Source organism: Ranitomeya variabilis, chromosome 2, assembly GCF_051348905.1.
Source record: "Ranitomeya variabilis isolate aRanVar5 chromosome 2, aRanVar5.hap1, whole genome shotgun sequence".
Classification (NCBI taxonomy): Eukaryota; Metazoa; Chordata; class Amphibia; order Anura; family Dendrobatidae; genus Ranitomeya; species Ranitomeya variabilis.
The window spans coordinates 165,651,161-165,664,410 of NC_135233.1; the positions used below are offsets into that span (position 1 = coordinate 165,651,161).

General features: G+C 42.3%; 1 protein-coding gene across 1 annotated transcript in view; it reads left to right on the forward strand.

The window, feature by feature from the left end:
- Positions 1–8,257, forward strand: part of TMEM87B (transmembrane protein 87B) — a 55,529-nt gene extending 47,272 nt beyond the window's left edge. The window contains exons 16-20 of the mRNA XM_077283146.1: positions 9–79; positions 563–627; positions 1,785–1,837; positions 7,106–7,136; positions 7,226–8,257. Of these exons, the coding sequence (XP_077139261.1) occupies positions 9–79; positions 563–627; positions 1,785–1,837; positions 7,106–7,136; positions 7,226–7,267 (262 nt within the window). The 3' untranslated portion in view covers positions 7,268–8,257. The remainder of the gene's footprint in view (positions 1–8; positions 80–562; positions 628–1,784; positions 1,838–7,105; positions 7,137–7,225) is intronic.
- Positions 8,258–13,250: the final 4,993 nt, after the last annotated feature.

Sequence of the window (13,250 nt, forward strand, 5' to 3'; positions counted from 1 at the left end):
TTTATTAGGTATGCATTCACCCCTCTCATGGATGACTCAGATGATGAAGTAGAAGAATTCATTGTGACAGATCACTTAGGTGAGTAACAATGTTCTGCTACATTAGGCTACTTTCACACTAGCGACGTTCTCGGCCCGTCGCAGTGCGTCGGTCCGACGCTAGCGTTGTTTGCGCTGCACAACGGGGGCAGCGGATGCTGTTTTTCTGCGCATCCGCTGCCCCATTGTGAGGTGCGGGGAGGAGGGGGCGGAAAAGACGTTCTTGACGCAGCAAAAAACGTTGCAAGCAACGTTTTTTGCTGCCGACGGTCCGCCACGACACCACGCAACCGTCGCACGACGGTTGCGATGTGTGTCAATGTGTCGCAATGCGTCGCTAATGTTAGTCTATGGAGAAAAAACGCATCCTGCAAGCACTTTTGCAGGATGCGTTTTTTCGCCAAAACGACGCATTGCGACGTATGCACAAAAACGCTAGTGTGAAAGTAGCCTTAGTCAGTACTCACTACTGCTCCTGTCTGCACGGTTAATGACTTTCCTATTGTGTTCTCTGTAACTGAAGGCATGAAGCTTAGGGGAACAAAGCCTGAGCCTAATGGAACAGCCAAGAATACTGCTACAAGTGCTGTGAGTACTCCTTTTCTTTTAGAAATCTGGTTGTAAAATGGAGGTATGTCATTGGTTTTGCTTCTAAAGATGCTTCCATAGATTGACATTTTTGACAGTTTATTATGAAAGTGAGTGTGAAAAATTATGTAATTTATACAAGATGGCAGTAGTATTTTAAAGATACTGGTTATCCTGATGGGTTTCCCAGCTATGTTATTTAAAATCTGACATCTAGTGGCTGAGAGTCATTTAGTTTAAAAAATGGTCACTGCTGCGGGTCAGTCAGCTGCGGAATCACGCTGACATCTGCCAACTTGATCCCGCAGTGCTGTGTCAGACAGTACCGTCGGTAGCATTACCGCGGGTAACATTCACAGCTGCGGGGTAACGCTGATATCTGCGAGCATGATCCCACAGCGCTGTCACCGACAGTACCGGCTGTAGCATTACCGCGGGTGACAGTCTTACCGGCAGCTCCTGTCATCGCACGCACTGAGCAGTGTGCAATGACGGGAAAATAAAGCCCACAGCATACGCTGCGGGCTACAACAAAATGGCCGCTATCTCCTCCCACAGCTGTGACCTGGACAGCCCAGGACACAGCTAAGATGCAGGAGATACGGTCGGAGTCTGACCGTTGGCTCCTATGTCCATGGTTGCCGTAAAGTGAGGTGTGCAAGTGTCGTGCCAGACACTTCTGCCCCCACTAGTGAAAATGGCAGCCCCCAGTGGCAAACATAAAAGTCAATAAATAAAAAACTATTATAGTAGTTAATTTAATTTTGTATTAAAAATAATTGATTGTATAATCAATAATTATTAATACAAAAATTTTAAACCACGCCACCTTCCCTTTAAAAAGGCAAGTGGCAGAGAACAGGGTGGAAACATAGAAACTAGAAACTCCATACTGACTGAGGGCAAGGTAGCTGCAGCAGGACAGAAAGCAAAATGGCCGACAGAAAAAACTAGGTTTCAATAACAGAAAATAACAGCGGATATGACAGAGACTGAGAACCTTACATAAAGAATAGATAGAGTTGCTGTTGGACACGTGATAAAAGTTCCACATTCTACCGAATGGTGGGATCCCAACAGTCAGACCTTCACCTTCTTATGATAAGTGATAGTTCGTGTTAAGTGCACTCCCTTAATTCCCTTTTCTTCTTGTTTAGGATGAAGACCTAAAGTGGGTAGAAGAAAACATCCCATCTTCTTTTGCGGACATGTAATTATGATTTTTTTTCCAATTTCTGTCGGATTTAAATATTGTATTTGTTTTCTGATGTATCATACTATTAACATTTTCCTAAGGCCGATTTCACACACCCGACATTCACTGGTCGATGGCTTTCCTTGAGTCTGACATCGAGGTCTGTACTTGGTGACTGTTGAATGTGGAAAATGAACCTTAAAGTGAACATGACAGCTGATACATGCTGCGCAATCCGTGTATGTTTTACTTTGAAACTTTTCGGCGTTGCAGGGAATAACTTTTAATAACCACCACGGACTGAGCTGCACGGGTGACTAGTCAGACAGGCGGGTCCCCAGTGGCATCTCCCCGCTCACAGTCCTGAATTGTCAGGTCTCTCCTTACAACTTGGGAATACACCTTACAATGGAATGAGTAGTCTTTTCTTAAAAGGATATTATAGTTTCAGGAACAAAATAATCAATTTCTTGCTTAGTGAAGAAATTATGCCATTTTCAAGTATACAATGGCTTGCAAAAGTATTTACCCCCTTTGCTTTTTTTTCATCTGTTTTGTAATCCAATTTGTATGTGATGCATCAGCACTAGTCTACGTTAAGGCCCCGTCTCACATAGCGAGATCGCTAGCGAGATCGCTGCTGAGTCACAAGTTTTGTGACGCAACAGCGACCTCCATAGCGATCTCGCTATGTGTGACACGTACCAGCGATCAGGCCCCTGCTGCGAGATCGCTGGTCGTGTCGGAATGGCCTGGACCTTTTTTTGGTCGTTGAGGCCCCGCTGACATCGCTGAATCGGTGTGTGTGACACCGATCCAGCGATGTCTTCACTGGTAACCAGGGTAAACATCGGGTTACTAAGCGCAGGGCCGCGCTTAGTAACCCGATGTTTACCCTGGTTACCAGCGTAAATGTAAAAAAAAACAAACACTACATACTCGCCTTTCGGTGTCCAGGTCCCTTGCCGTCTGCTTCCTGCTCTCACTGACTGCCGGCCGTACAGTGAGAAGTGAGAGCACAGCGGTGACGTCACCGCTGCGCTCTGCTCTCACTGTACGGCCGGATCTCAGTCAGAGCGGGAAGCAGACGGCAAGGGACCTGGACACCGAAAGGCGAGTATGTACTGTTTGTTTTTTTTGGTAACCAGGGTAAACATCGGGTTACTAAGCGCGGCCCTGCGCTTAGTAACCCGATGTTTACCCTGGTTACCCGGGTGCTGCAGGGGGACTAAGGCATCGTTGAAGACAGTTTCAACGATGCCGAAGTCGTTCCCCTGATCGTTGGTCGCTGGAGAGAGCGGTCTGTGTGACAGCTCCCCAGCGACCACACAGCGACTTACCAACGATCACGGCCAGGTCGTATCGCTGGTCGTGATCGTTGGTAAATCGCTTAGTGAGACGGGGCCTTTAGTGAAGTGAAAAAAACATATGCTTAAATTAAATTTATGGGATCACATAACTAATCCAATGCAGCAGGGTAGAATAGGTACTAAAATAAAATATAACTTTTAATATTAGTGTTTAAAATCTATAAAGACAAGAACAGCAACAAAAAGACATAAAACACACACCACCAAAAGGTAGTAAAAAACACCCACAATACCAAATCACTTTTTGGGTGTATCAGCAGTTCACTCGGAAAATTCAGCAAGTCTCAATCTCTCAGCCTGTAGATTCTCATAATCCGAGCAACAGTATAACAGTGTCCCTAGGCATAATACGATTGGTATCAGTAACCTCAAAACAACAGGTCTAACTGTGCCATGTCATTATCGTGTATCATATAACTATCATAATAGTAGAAGAGACATCTGTTTAAAAACGGAACAATCTCACCCAGGTCGACCCTGCATGTGTTCCTCCTGGTCTCTCAGACGGCTCCAAAAGGACGTTCCAAGTTGATCCCAGAGTGTGGGGAAACGGGTACACCACAATTCCCGCAATATTGAAAACCCACTATTAGGATACCAGAGCTTCCAGGATTAACCCCGTGGCCTCCCGACGCGTTTCATTGTTCAAAATCATCAGGGGAGGAACAAATGAAAAAGTATATTGCCAGCTTTGGGGATTAGAGGGGTTTTCCTCGCAAGGAATAAACCACCTCCTTGCTTACAATCATCCAGCGATCTGCCGCCGCTCTCATCTCGGCCATTTATAATGACTCACTTGTTTGAAATCCACCTCCAGCACTTCCGGAATCCTCCACGTGTGTAACCTCTCCACATGCAAAAGAGGAACGCCAAAAGGTTGCAGGGGGGCGGTCCGCCTCCATACCACAGCGTAATAGATCCGCCCATTCAGTCTGTTAGAAAATCCCCACTATATTAGTTTAATTAGGGTGCCAACCCCCGCTGCGAGGTAGGGGATTTTCTAATATTCATAAATGTCATATGATATACTTCCCATATGGTGCGTTGGATACACATGGGACTTCAGTTCTCTTGAATGCAGAGGTATACAGTGCGTCCTCTAATAGATTCTACAGCGTCTATCAAGTGACGTATTTAAGTAGGCGGGGTTGTGAGGCTGCAACACTGTGGCTAGCCTTTGCATGAGTCCCTATATCGTCCTGTTAAACATATGAGACGATGACGCCGCATTTGGCAGGTGCTTTTGGTGGGCATAGGTATGGAGTCTGCCTTCTAGAAACTGTTGCGTCTCTGGAGTGACATAGTGGTGGGCGGAGCTAAGATGGAGGCAGACTGGAAGGTAAAGGATCGTCCTACTTTGGACTTGATTATGACGGACTGGAGGGGTGGAGCCTCTGATGCCCCGGCATGAAGGTGTTGTATCCGCCCTCCAGTGTGTCTGGTAATAGTGCATGGGTGACAGACTGAATGGGCGGATCTATTACGCTGTGGTATGGAGGCGGACCGCCCCCCTGCAACCTTTTGGCGTTCCTCTTTTGCACGTGGAGAGGTTACACACGTGGAGGATTCCGGAAGTGCTGGAGGTGGATTTCAAACAAGTGAGTCATTATAAATGGCCGAGATGAGAGCGGCGGCAGATCGCTGGATGATTGTAAGCAAGGAGGTGGTTTATTCCTTGCGAGGAAAACCCCTCTAATCCCCAAAGCTGGCAATATACTTTTTCATTTGTTCCTCCCCTGATGATTTTGAACAATGAAACGCGTCGGGAGGCCACGGGGTTAATCCTGGAAGCTCTGGTATCCTAATAGTGGGTTTTCAATATTGCGGGAATTGTGGTGTACCCGTTTCCCCACACTCTGGGATCAACTTGGAACGTCCTTTTGGAGCCGTCTGAGAGACCAGGAGGAACACATGCAGGGTCGACCTGGGTGAGATTGTTCCGTTTTTAAACAGATGTCTCTTCTACTATTATGATAGTTATATGATACACGATAATGACATGGTACAGTTAGACCTGTTGTTTTGAGGTTACTGATACCAATCGTATTATGCCTAGGGACACTGTTATACTGTTGCTCGGATTATGAGAATCTACAGGCTGAGAGATTGAGACTTGCTGAATTTTCCGAGTGAACTGCTGATACACCCAAAAAGTGATTTGGTATTGTGGGTGTTTTTTACTACCTTTTGGTGGTGTGTGTTTTATGTCTTTTTGTTGCTGTTCTTGTCTTTATAGATTTTAAACACTAATATTAAAAGTTATATTTTATTTTAGTACCTATTCTACCCTGCTGCATTGGAATATTGATTGGGATTGGTAGTTTTTTCTTGAGTGATCACATAACTAAGAATGGGCATGTGCATATGTATTCACCCCTTTTTCGATGATGTCTCTAAAAATTTCTGGGGCAAGCAATTGCCTTCATAAGTCACATGCTTCGAGAAAGGTAGTCCCCCTGTGTCAGTCTGTGTCACATGGTCTGTCAGTATATACACACATTTTCTGATAGGCCACAGAGGCTACAACACCATTAAGTAAGAGGCACCACTAACCAAACAACACCATGAAGGCCAAGGAGATCTCTAAACAAGTCAGGGACAAAGTTGAGAAGTACAAGTTAAGGTTGGGTAATAAAGAAAAATAATATCTCAATCTCTGATGATCCCACCGAGCATCATCAAATCCATTATCATCAAATGGAAAGAACATGGTACCACAACAAACCTGCCAAGAGAGGGCGGCTACCATAACTCTCAGCCCGGGCAAGGAGGGCATTAATCAGAGAGGTAGCACAGAGACCAAAGGTAACCCTGAAGGAGCTGCAGAGTTCCAAAGCAGAGACTGGAATATTTGTCTGTACGACCACAATAAGTCTTACGCTTCATAGAGTTGACCTTTCTGGAAGAGTGGGCAGAAAAAAGCCTTTACTTACAAAAATTGTAAGGCTTTTTTTCAGTTTGCCAAAAGTCATGGGAGACTCCCCAAAAGGATGGAGGATAGTGCTGTGGTCAGATGAAACCAAAATTGAACTTTCTGGCCACTAAGGTAAACCCTATGTATGGTGCTAAACCAACACTGCTCATCACCAAGAACACCATCCCCACAGCAAAATGTGGTTTTCCAGCAGCAGGGACAGGGAAAATAGTCTCAACTCGAGGGGGAAGATGGATGGTGTGAAATACAGGGATATTCTTGAGAAAAACCTGTGTCAGACTGTCAGTGATTTGAGACTGAGACAGAGGTTCATCTTCCGACATAACAATGACCCAAAGCTTACCGGTAAAGCAACACTCCAGTGGTTTAAGAGGAAATGTTTTGGAGTGGCCTAGTCAAAGCCCAGACCTTAATCCAATTGGGTATCTGTGATCAGACGTGAAGTTTCCTCTTGTGAACAGCAATCTATCTAACTTGAAGGAGCTGGAGCAGTTTTGCCTTGAGAAATGGGCAAATATCCCAGTGGCAAGATGTGGAATGCTCATAGAGACTTATCTAAAATGCCTTGCAGTTGTAATTGCCGCAAAAGGAGGCTCTACAAAGTACTGACTTTAGAGGGGTGAATAGTTATGCACACTGAAGTTTTTAGTTACTTTGTCCTATATGTTGTTTGCTTCACAATAAAAAGATGGAGGGGTTTTGTCTGTACTTCCCTTACATAGTGATCTCCTACATGAGGCCCATGCATTCTGGGAATGTGAGATTGTCTTCTCGTGGCACCCATAGGGTGGCGGAGTCTGTACTTCATTTACATAGTGATCTCCTAGATAATGCCCAGTCTTCTGAGAGCTGTCAGAACATGGCTCTGCTCTGAATTAAATGCCATCCAGTTTGTATTTGTTTCCCTTATTCTTCACACTGTTAATATTTGAAATTCCCTTTAAATACTTACAGTGTATGCACTTTGTTTTGTTTCAGAGCACTTCCAGTATTGCTGGACTCTGACGAGGTAAGTCATTCCAACTTGCTTGTAAAATCTCTGTTATAACTCTTTCTAAGTTATTTTAACTTACTTTTTGTGTTCTTTTGGACATGCAGGAGATTATGCTGACCAAATATGAAATGTCTAAAACAGAGTGACAGGTTATTTCTCATCTGTGATCTGTCCCAGCTCCATCCTGACGCCAGCATTGGTACAGACTACTAAAGTCGTGAAGAGTTCCAAGTGTAAACTAGTGTTTGGTGTGTTCTTACAGACTTTTCTCATTTATATTGTTGACTAAAAAAACCTCTGGTCTATGAGAAAATTATTTTACAGCAAAGCAAATGTGAAGAGCCCTTCTTGCCAATTTTTTTTTATAACTTTCTGTCCTTCATTTCTACAAATTGTGGTGTGTTTATATTTTGGATGAATAGCAAATACGTGTGAACTATACATATACATTATCATATATTTAGGATGAGCCTTCAGATAGGTGAGCATTATGGAAAGGTAAGATATTGTACTATTTTGCTCGGATATGTACTGTATGTGGTATGCAGTTACTGCTGACGTCAGTGAACATGGTGTAAAGTCACAAATTCCCTTGATCAAGTTCTTTTGCAATGTTCTTCCATTCTGCAGTACCTTTATGATAATGGACTTTTTCTTATTTATTGGATTGCTTGCATCTTAATTTATGATTCATTCATGTTCTTTGCCTTAAATAGAGAAGCACATTTCGGGCACATGGCAAAAATCTTGCACCTGAAGCCAGAGGGAGGCTCCGTCTCTTCTAATATGCATACGTTTTTGTGATGCACATTGCGTGGTTATAAATATGCAGAGGTTCATGTAAATATTTTGGAGGAACAGCTATGACCCCATGCAAATAAAGTTTCGCAGCTCCTTTCTAATCTTGGAAGATTACGTTTTGTGAATAAAATTTTGACAAAAATTTTATTGAAGCATTTGAGATTTACCAGATTTCAGCCTCCCTATACTTTACTTTGTAACCTTACCAGCTGCTTTCATTCTTACAAAAGCAATAATTACATTTCACTATTAATATTATTTTTTTAACGCAGATTTGTATGTATCTGAAAGCACATGATTTTAGTTTGTAAAAATACATATATATGATCAAAGGAGCCTTTTTTTTCTCTGAGATTTATTACTGAATATTTTACATTTCCGACCCAAATAAGGCTGGTTTCACACTAGCGTTTTGCTGAGCTGCGGACTTCCTCTGTGAAGCCCCGCCCACGGCCGCTCAGCTCCGCCCACTTCCGCAAGTGGCCTGGTACCTATCTTTAACATTAGGTACGCAGGTCGTGCGGATGCCTCCGCATGCGTCGTTTTGACGATGCGGCAACCCGCGTAAAACGCAGCTGGTTGGAATTTCTTTTTTTCTCTGCAGCATCAAAACGACGCATGCGGAGGCATCTGCATACATCCACACAACCTGCGTACCTAATGTTAAAGATAGGTATGCAGGCTGCATGCGGAAGTGGGTGGAGCTGAGCAGCGGAGGTGCGGTCGTGGGCGGGGCTTCACAGAGGAAGTCCGCAGCTCAGCAAAACCCTAGTGTGAAACTAGCCTAAGATATTATACATTGCATTATGGAGTTTAAGGGGATTTATGCTGCCCAAGTAATGGTTTGGGCACAGAATTTCTTTGTATTGATGTTAAATCAAAATGTCAATGGTCCAGAACCAAATAAAGTGTCACAAGGCTATATGTAAATCAAGAACTGCGGCACAGCACTACACAAGGGACACTGGATGAGCGCAGTGAACGCTGGAGATTTTATTCAACAATATATAATTTTATTTATAGAAAAAGAACAATATAAATCAATAAGAAACAGAAGCTTCTTGTGTGAGGGATGCAGAGAAGACTATTCAGACCATATGTATATGTAATCATTAGACATAATGAACACCTGCCCACGACAGAAATATAGTAGCTACTGAAGTAGAGATTATTCCATGCACAGTATCCTATAGTGTTTCACAGCGGACATTTACAAATATATACATCTTAGTATCTATTCTATAAATAACAGAGCTACAGGGCACTGCACATGAGAAAATTAATAAGGTTGTTGCATCCATAGGGCACTATATATACACATAGTGTAAAGTTGTAAAGTTAAAGTGCTAGTACATGACTTCAGATTATTCCGTAGTGGAATTTAACACCTATATTAAAGTAGTATAGGAAAAAGTGCCTGTGCATGTCAAAAAAGGAGTAAATTAATCCATGTGAGTGTTATATAATAGTAGTCAAGATGGGAGAATTCTAACATACTAATAACGTAAAGAAGTCACAATCGCTTTATAGAGTGAGTACAAGCTGCATTAGGTATTGTGGAAAGATGCGTTATAGTATAAGGCTCAATATAAGCAACTTGCTTGGTATGTAGGGTGGCTGGAATAGACCTGTCCCTCTGCCCCGACGCACGTTTGGTCTACACGTCCTCATCCACACTTTACTCAGGGGAAAAGTATGTAGCGCTGTTATTTACAAATATATACATGCAATCTCAATCATCAGACTCTTAAAGAAGACCCTTGTAAACTAAATAGTGTAATTTTATTTCTCAAATGTGATGTACCATAATCACTTATGGTCCTGTATTAAAAATAATAGTGCAAACAAGTTTTAGCAATAGTTTAGATCCCAAAGGCGATTTACTACAACCCATATGTTCATGTCTTATAGCTTGCTTTCAGATGTTGGTTAGTAGCAGAAACACCCCACTGAGGTGGCGGCAGTAGGGCATATGGATTCTCTCCACTCTATGGTATTGTTTTTCTTTTTGTCTGATGAATGCAAAATCTCAACAAAAAAAAAAAACCCTATGCCTCAGTAAAATATAGAAACATGGAAATAAAGTAGGGTCTCATAGACTTATATTTTGGGAATATTACAGGTTCAAGCTACGTGAACGTGGTAAAGTGCTGTAATATGGTTGTCTGCAAAAGGCCAAACATTGCAACACAAAAATAGTATTATTATTATGGATGCAGTTCTCTGGACTTTTCCTAAAATTCACTCTAGCATCACAGTAAATTGGTAAAAAAAAAACCTGTGAGGGTGTGAATCGGCTGTATAGTGCACCATGTATAAAAGGAAAAAAAGAATTTAAAGTAGCGCAAATCCCCAACATAATAAGAAATATAAAACAGGCAACAATATATTGCTGAAATGATTCTGTACATGCATTGGTGGTAACAGTGCCACTACTTGGATTCATTCCTGAAGTTACTGTAGATGCAGACATTTTATGTTTTTTACTCCACCAGCACTACAAAATGTTTATTTAAAACCAATTGAAAATCCTTTTAATACCAAAATTTGTTTTCCGTCTGAGCCTGAATGATGGGTATGTTGATTCTGAAGGAAATTTTTTACTTGAAACGGAAGTCTTTGTTATTGTGCCTTAAAACTTATTCTGACTTTGAATAAAACTGTGTTTCTAAGGTTTGTTGTTTTAAGTGTGAGTTGAAGTCTTTTCAGTTCTTTACAAGATCAATAAACCCACATGTGCTGAGAAAAAAAAAAATGCCAGCAATCCTCTTCTAAAATAGGATCAAAGAAAGTTATATCTTGTATTCCAGTAAGAACTGAGAAATTTGTGTTTCTAAGGAACTACTTCTTACTGTCCTGTATCTGGCTGTTAGACAACTTGCTGTGGTAGATACCTCTTTGCTGTGATGGCTTTCAGTGGAAGACAGAACAGATCTAATTGAATGAGGATTTGTAATATTAGATGTAGAATTCTTTCTTCAGTTTGCTCCCTTGAATAAGTTAAAGAGGCTGTGTAGTTATACCATACCGGACTTCTGGCAAGGAGAGCTGTTATTATAGGGTTGATTCATCAAAGTGCTTATGCCAGATTTAAAACACTTTGAAAAGTAACAAAATTTTTGTACAATGCGAACTTGAGCAAAACATTGTATCTTTTGGCAGCTTACTGGATATGACAGGGTGTAGGCGCCTGCTGAGTTGATTAAAAGTTACGCCATTTTAGTGGCTCAGCTTACGACTCAAATATTACCCCCGTCCCTCCCTGGAAAAGCCTATCTGATGAGGCCTCTAAATGAATTTGGCGCATCTTACCTCACCATGCCTGTTCATTAAGATTGGTGAGAATTGGCCTCTAAGTGTTAGAGTTATGAAGAATACATAGCTATGTCAGTCAAGTGAAGGGCACAAGCCATATTAATTACAACAGGACGTTTCTGCATCAACTATAGCGCAGTTGTTTTTCACTTTATCCAAAACCAGGTCTTGAGAATAAGGCCCCCTTCACACGTCAGTGTTTTTGGCATGTGTGGTGACAGTTTTCATATACACGCCAATGTAACCTATGGGGGCTGTGGACATGTCCGTGTATTCACACGGACCGTGTCTGTGTGACCCACACATACATGTCCGTTTTTTTTTTTGTGGCAGCATGGATGTCAATACGTCCCGCACACTGATGACCTAAAGTGTGACATCCCTGTACCATCCTTGTGACACGTACCAGAACAGCAATGACAGATGTTTAGGAGTTAAAGATGTACAAAAATAGAGATAGATATCGTGAGATATATAATTTGTGCTTTGCATGTGTAGCTTACTGTACTTTTTTTAAACTAATAAATAAAAAAAAAAACGTGGGGTCCCCCCCCTATTTTTGGTAACCAGCAAAGGTAAAGGTGACAGTAGCTGGATTATATTATTAGGCTGAGAAGTTCTTTGATTATTGGTCCATTTCCGGCCTAAAAATACCAGCCTGCAGCCACCCTAAAATTGGCGCATCACAATAGATGTGCCAATTCTTTCCCGGCTTTTCCCAATTTCCCTGATGCGGTGGCAATCGGGTTAGTGGTATTTGGGGTTGACGTCAGCTGTGATTTGTCAAAAATCACAGCTGACATCAAGCCCTGCGTTAGTAATGGAGAGGTTTCCATCAGGCATCATTAACTCAGGAATAAAAACAGAACAAAAAAAACTTTATTTAGATAAAGACTCCACCACGCTATCCCTGGTTCACCAATGTATTAAAAAATACATATATTCCACGCAAGACTGCTGTAGCCCACCAAATCCGATGTAGTCCAGAAATGGAAACAAGGGAAAAACTTAAAAAAAAAAAAGAAAGAAAATCAATATACTGTCTCTCGTTCACCTATTTATTAGCAAAAATGTTCCCATGCAGCTCCGACGTAGTCCATTGTTACCTCAATCAGGCCCTGTCAACTGAATTGTGGTAAAGTTACCACTATTTACAGTCACCGGGTACTGACACACAGTGTCCCATCTTCCCCAGGCAGTGAAATCCATGAGACATGGCATCCCCACACATCCTACTACTCCAGAACGCAATGCTACATAATATTGGGACATTTTCCCTGTGTGTTGTGTAGCTCCGCCTCCAGGATCAGGACAATGGCGGCACTTGTGACCAGAGTAGTGTAGCACTGGACACAATCCATTACCAGGTGGAAGCACAACCACAATTTCTAACAGTACCCCTCTCCGTAGGAGAGACCTCCTTGCTCTCACCACCCACCTTGTCCAGAAACCTCTTATGGAACTCAGCAATGAGACGATTAGCATGTTGGCATACTACCTCTCGAGATCCAGGACCTCTCCTCAGGCCTGTACCCTTTCCAATGAATCAAATACTGAATGTTGTTCCGAATTATATGACAGTCCACAATACTTTCTATCTCAAATTGCTCAGTATTCTCTACCTGTATAGGAGGAGGAGCATCCTGGGTCACAATAATAATGTTGCATAGAAGAAGGCAGACCTACCCAAAAAGCCACCATATTGTTAGCCTTGATAATTTTTTTATTATGCTTTTCTTATAATTCTTGATAATGGGAAATTGTCCTATAAACCTGGGTTTGCGCATAGGAGATGGTACCTTAATCTTGAGATTCTTAGTAGACACCCAAATTTTGTCCTCCACTCTTGAGTTTGGTACCTTGCTGATGACAGCAATCGGCCTGCCTCTTCATGCTCTTCCCTGCTTTCTTGAAATGGATATTGGTCTCCACCGTAGCGTAGCTACCTGGGGGGCAGAGGGGGCCATCAACCTGGGCCCCACGCTCTGAGGGAGCCCATACGGAGATATGCTA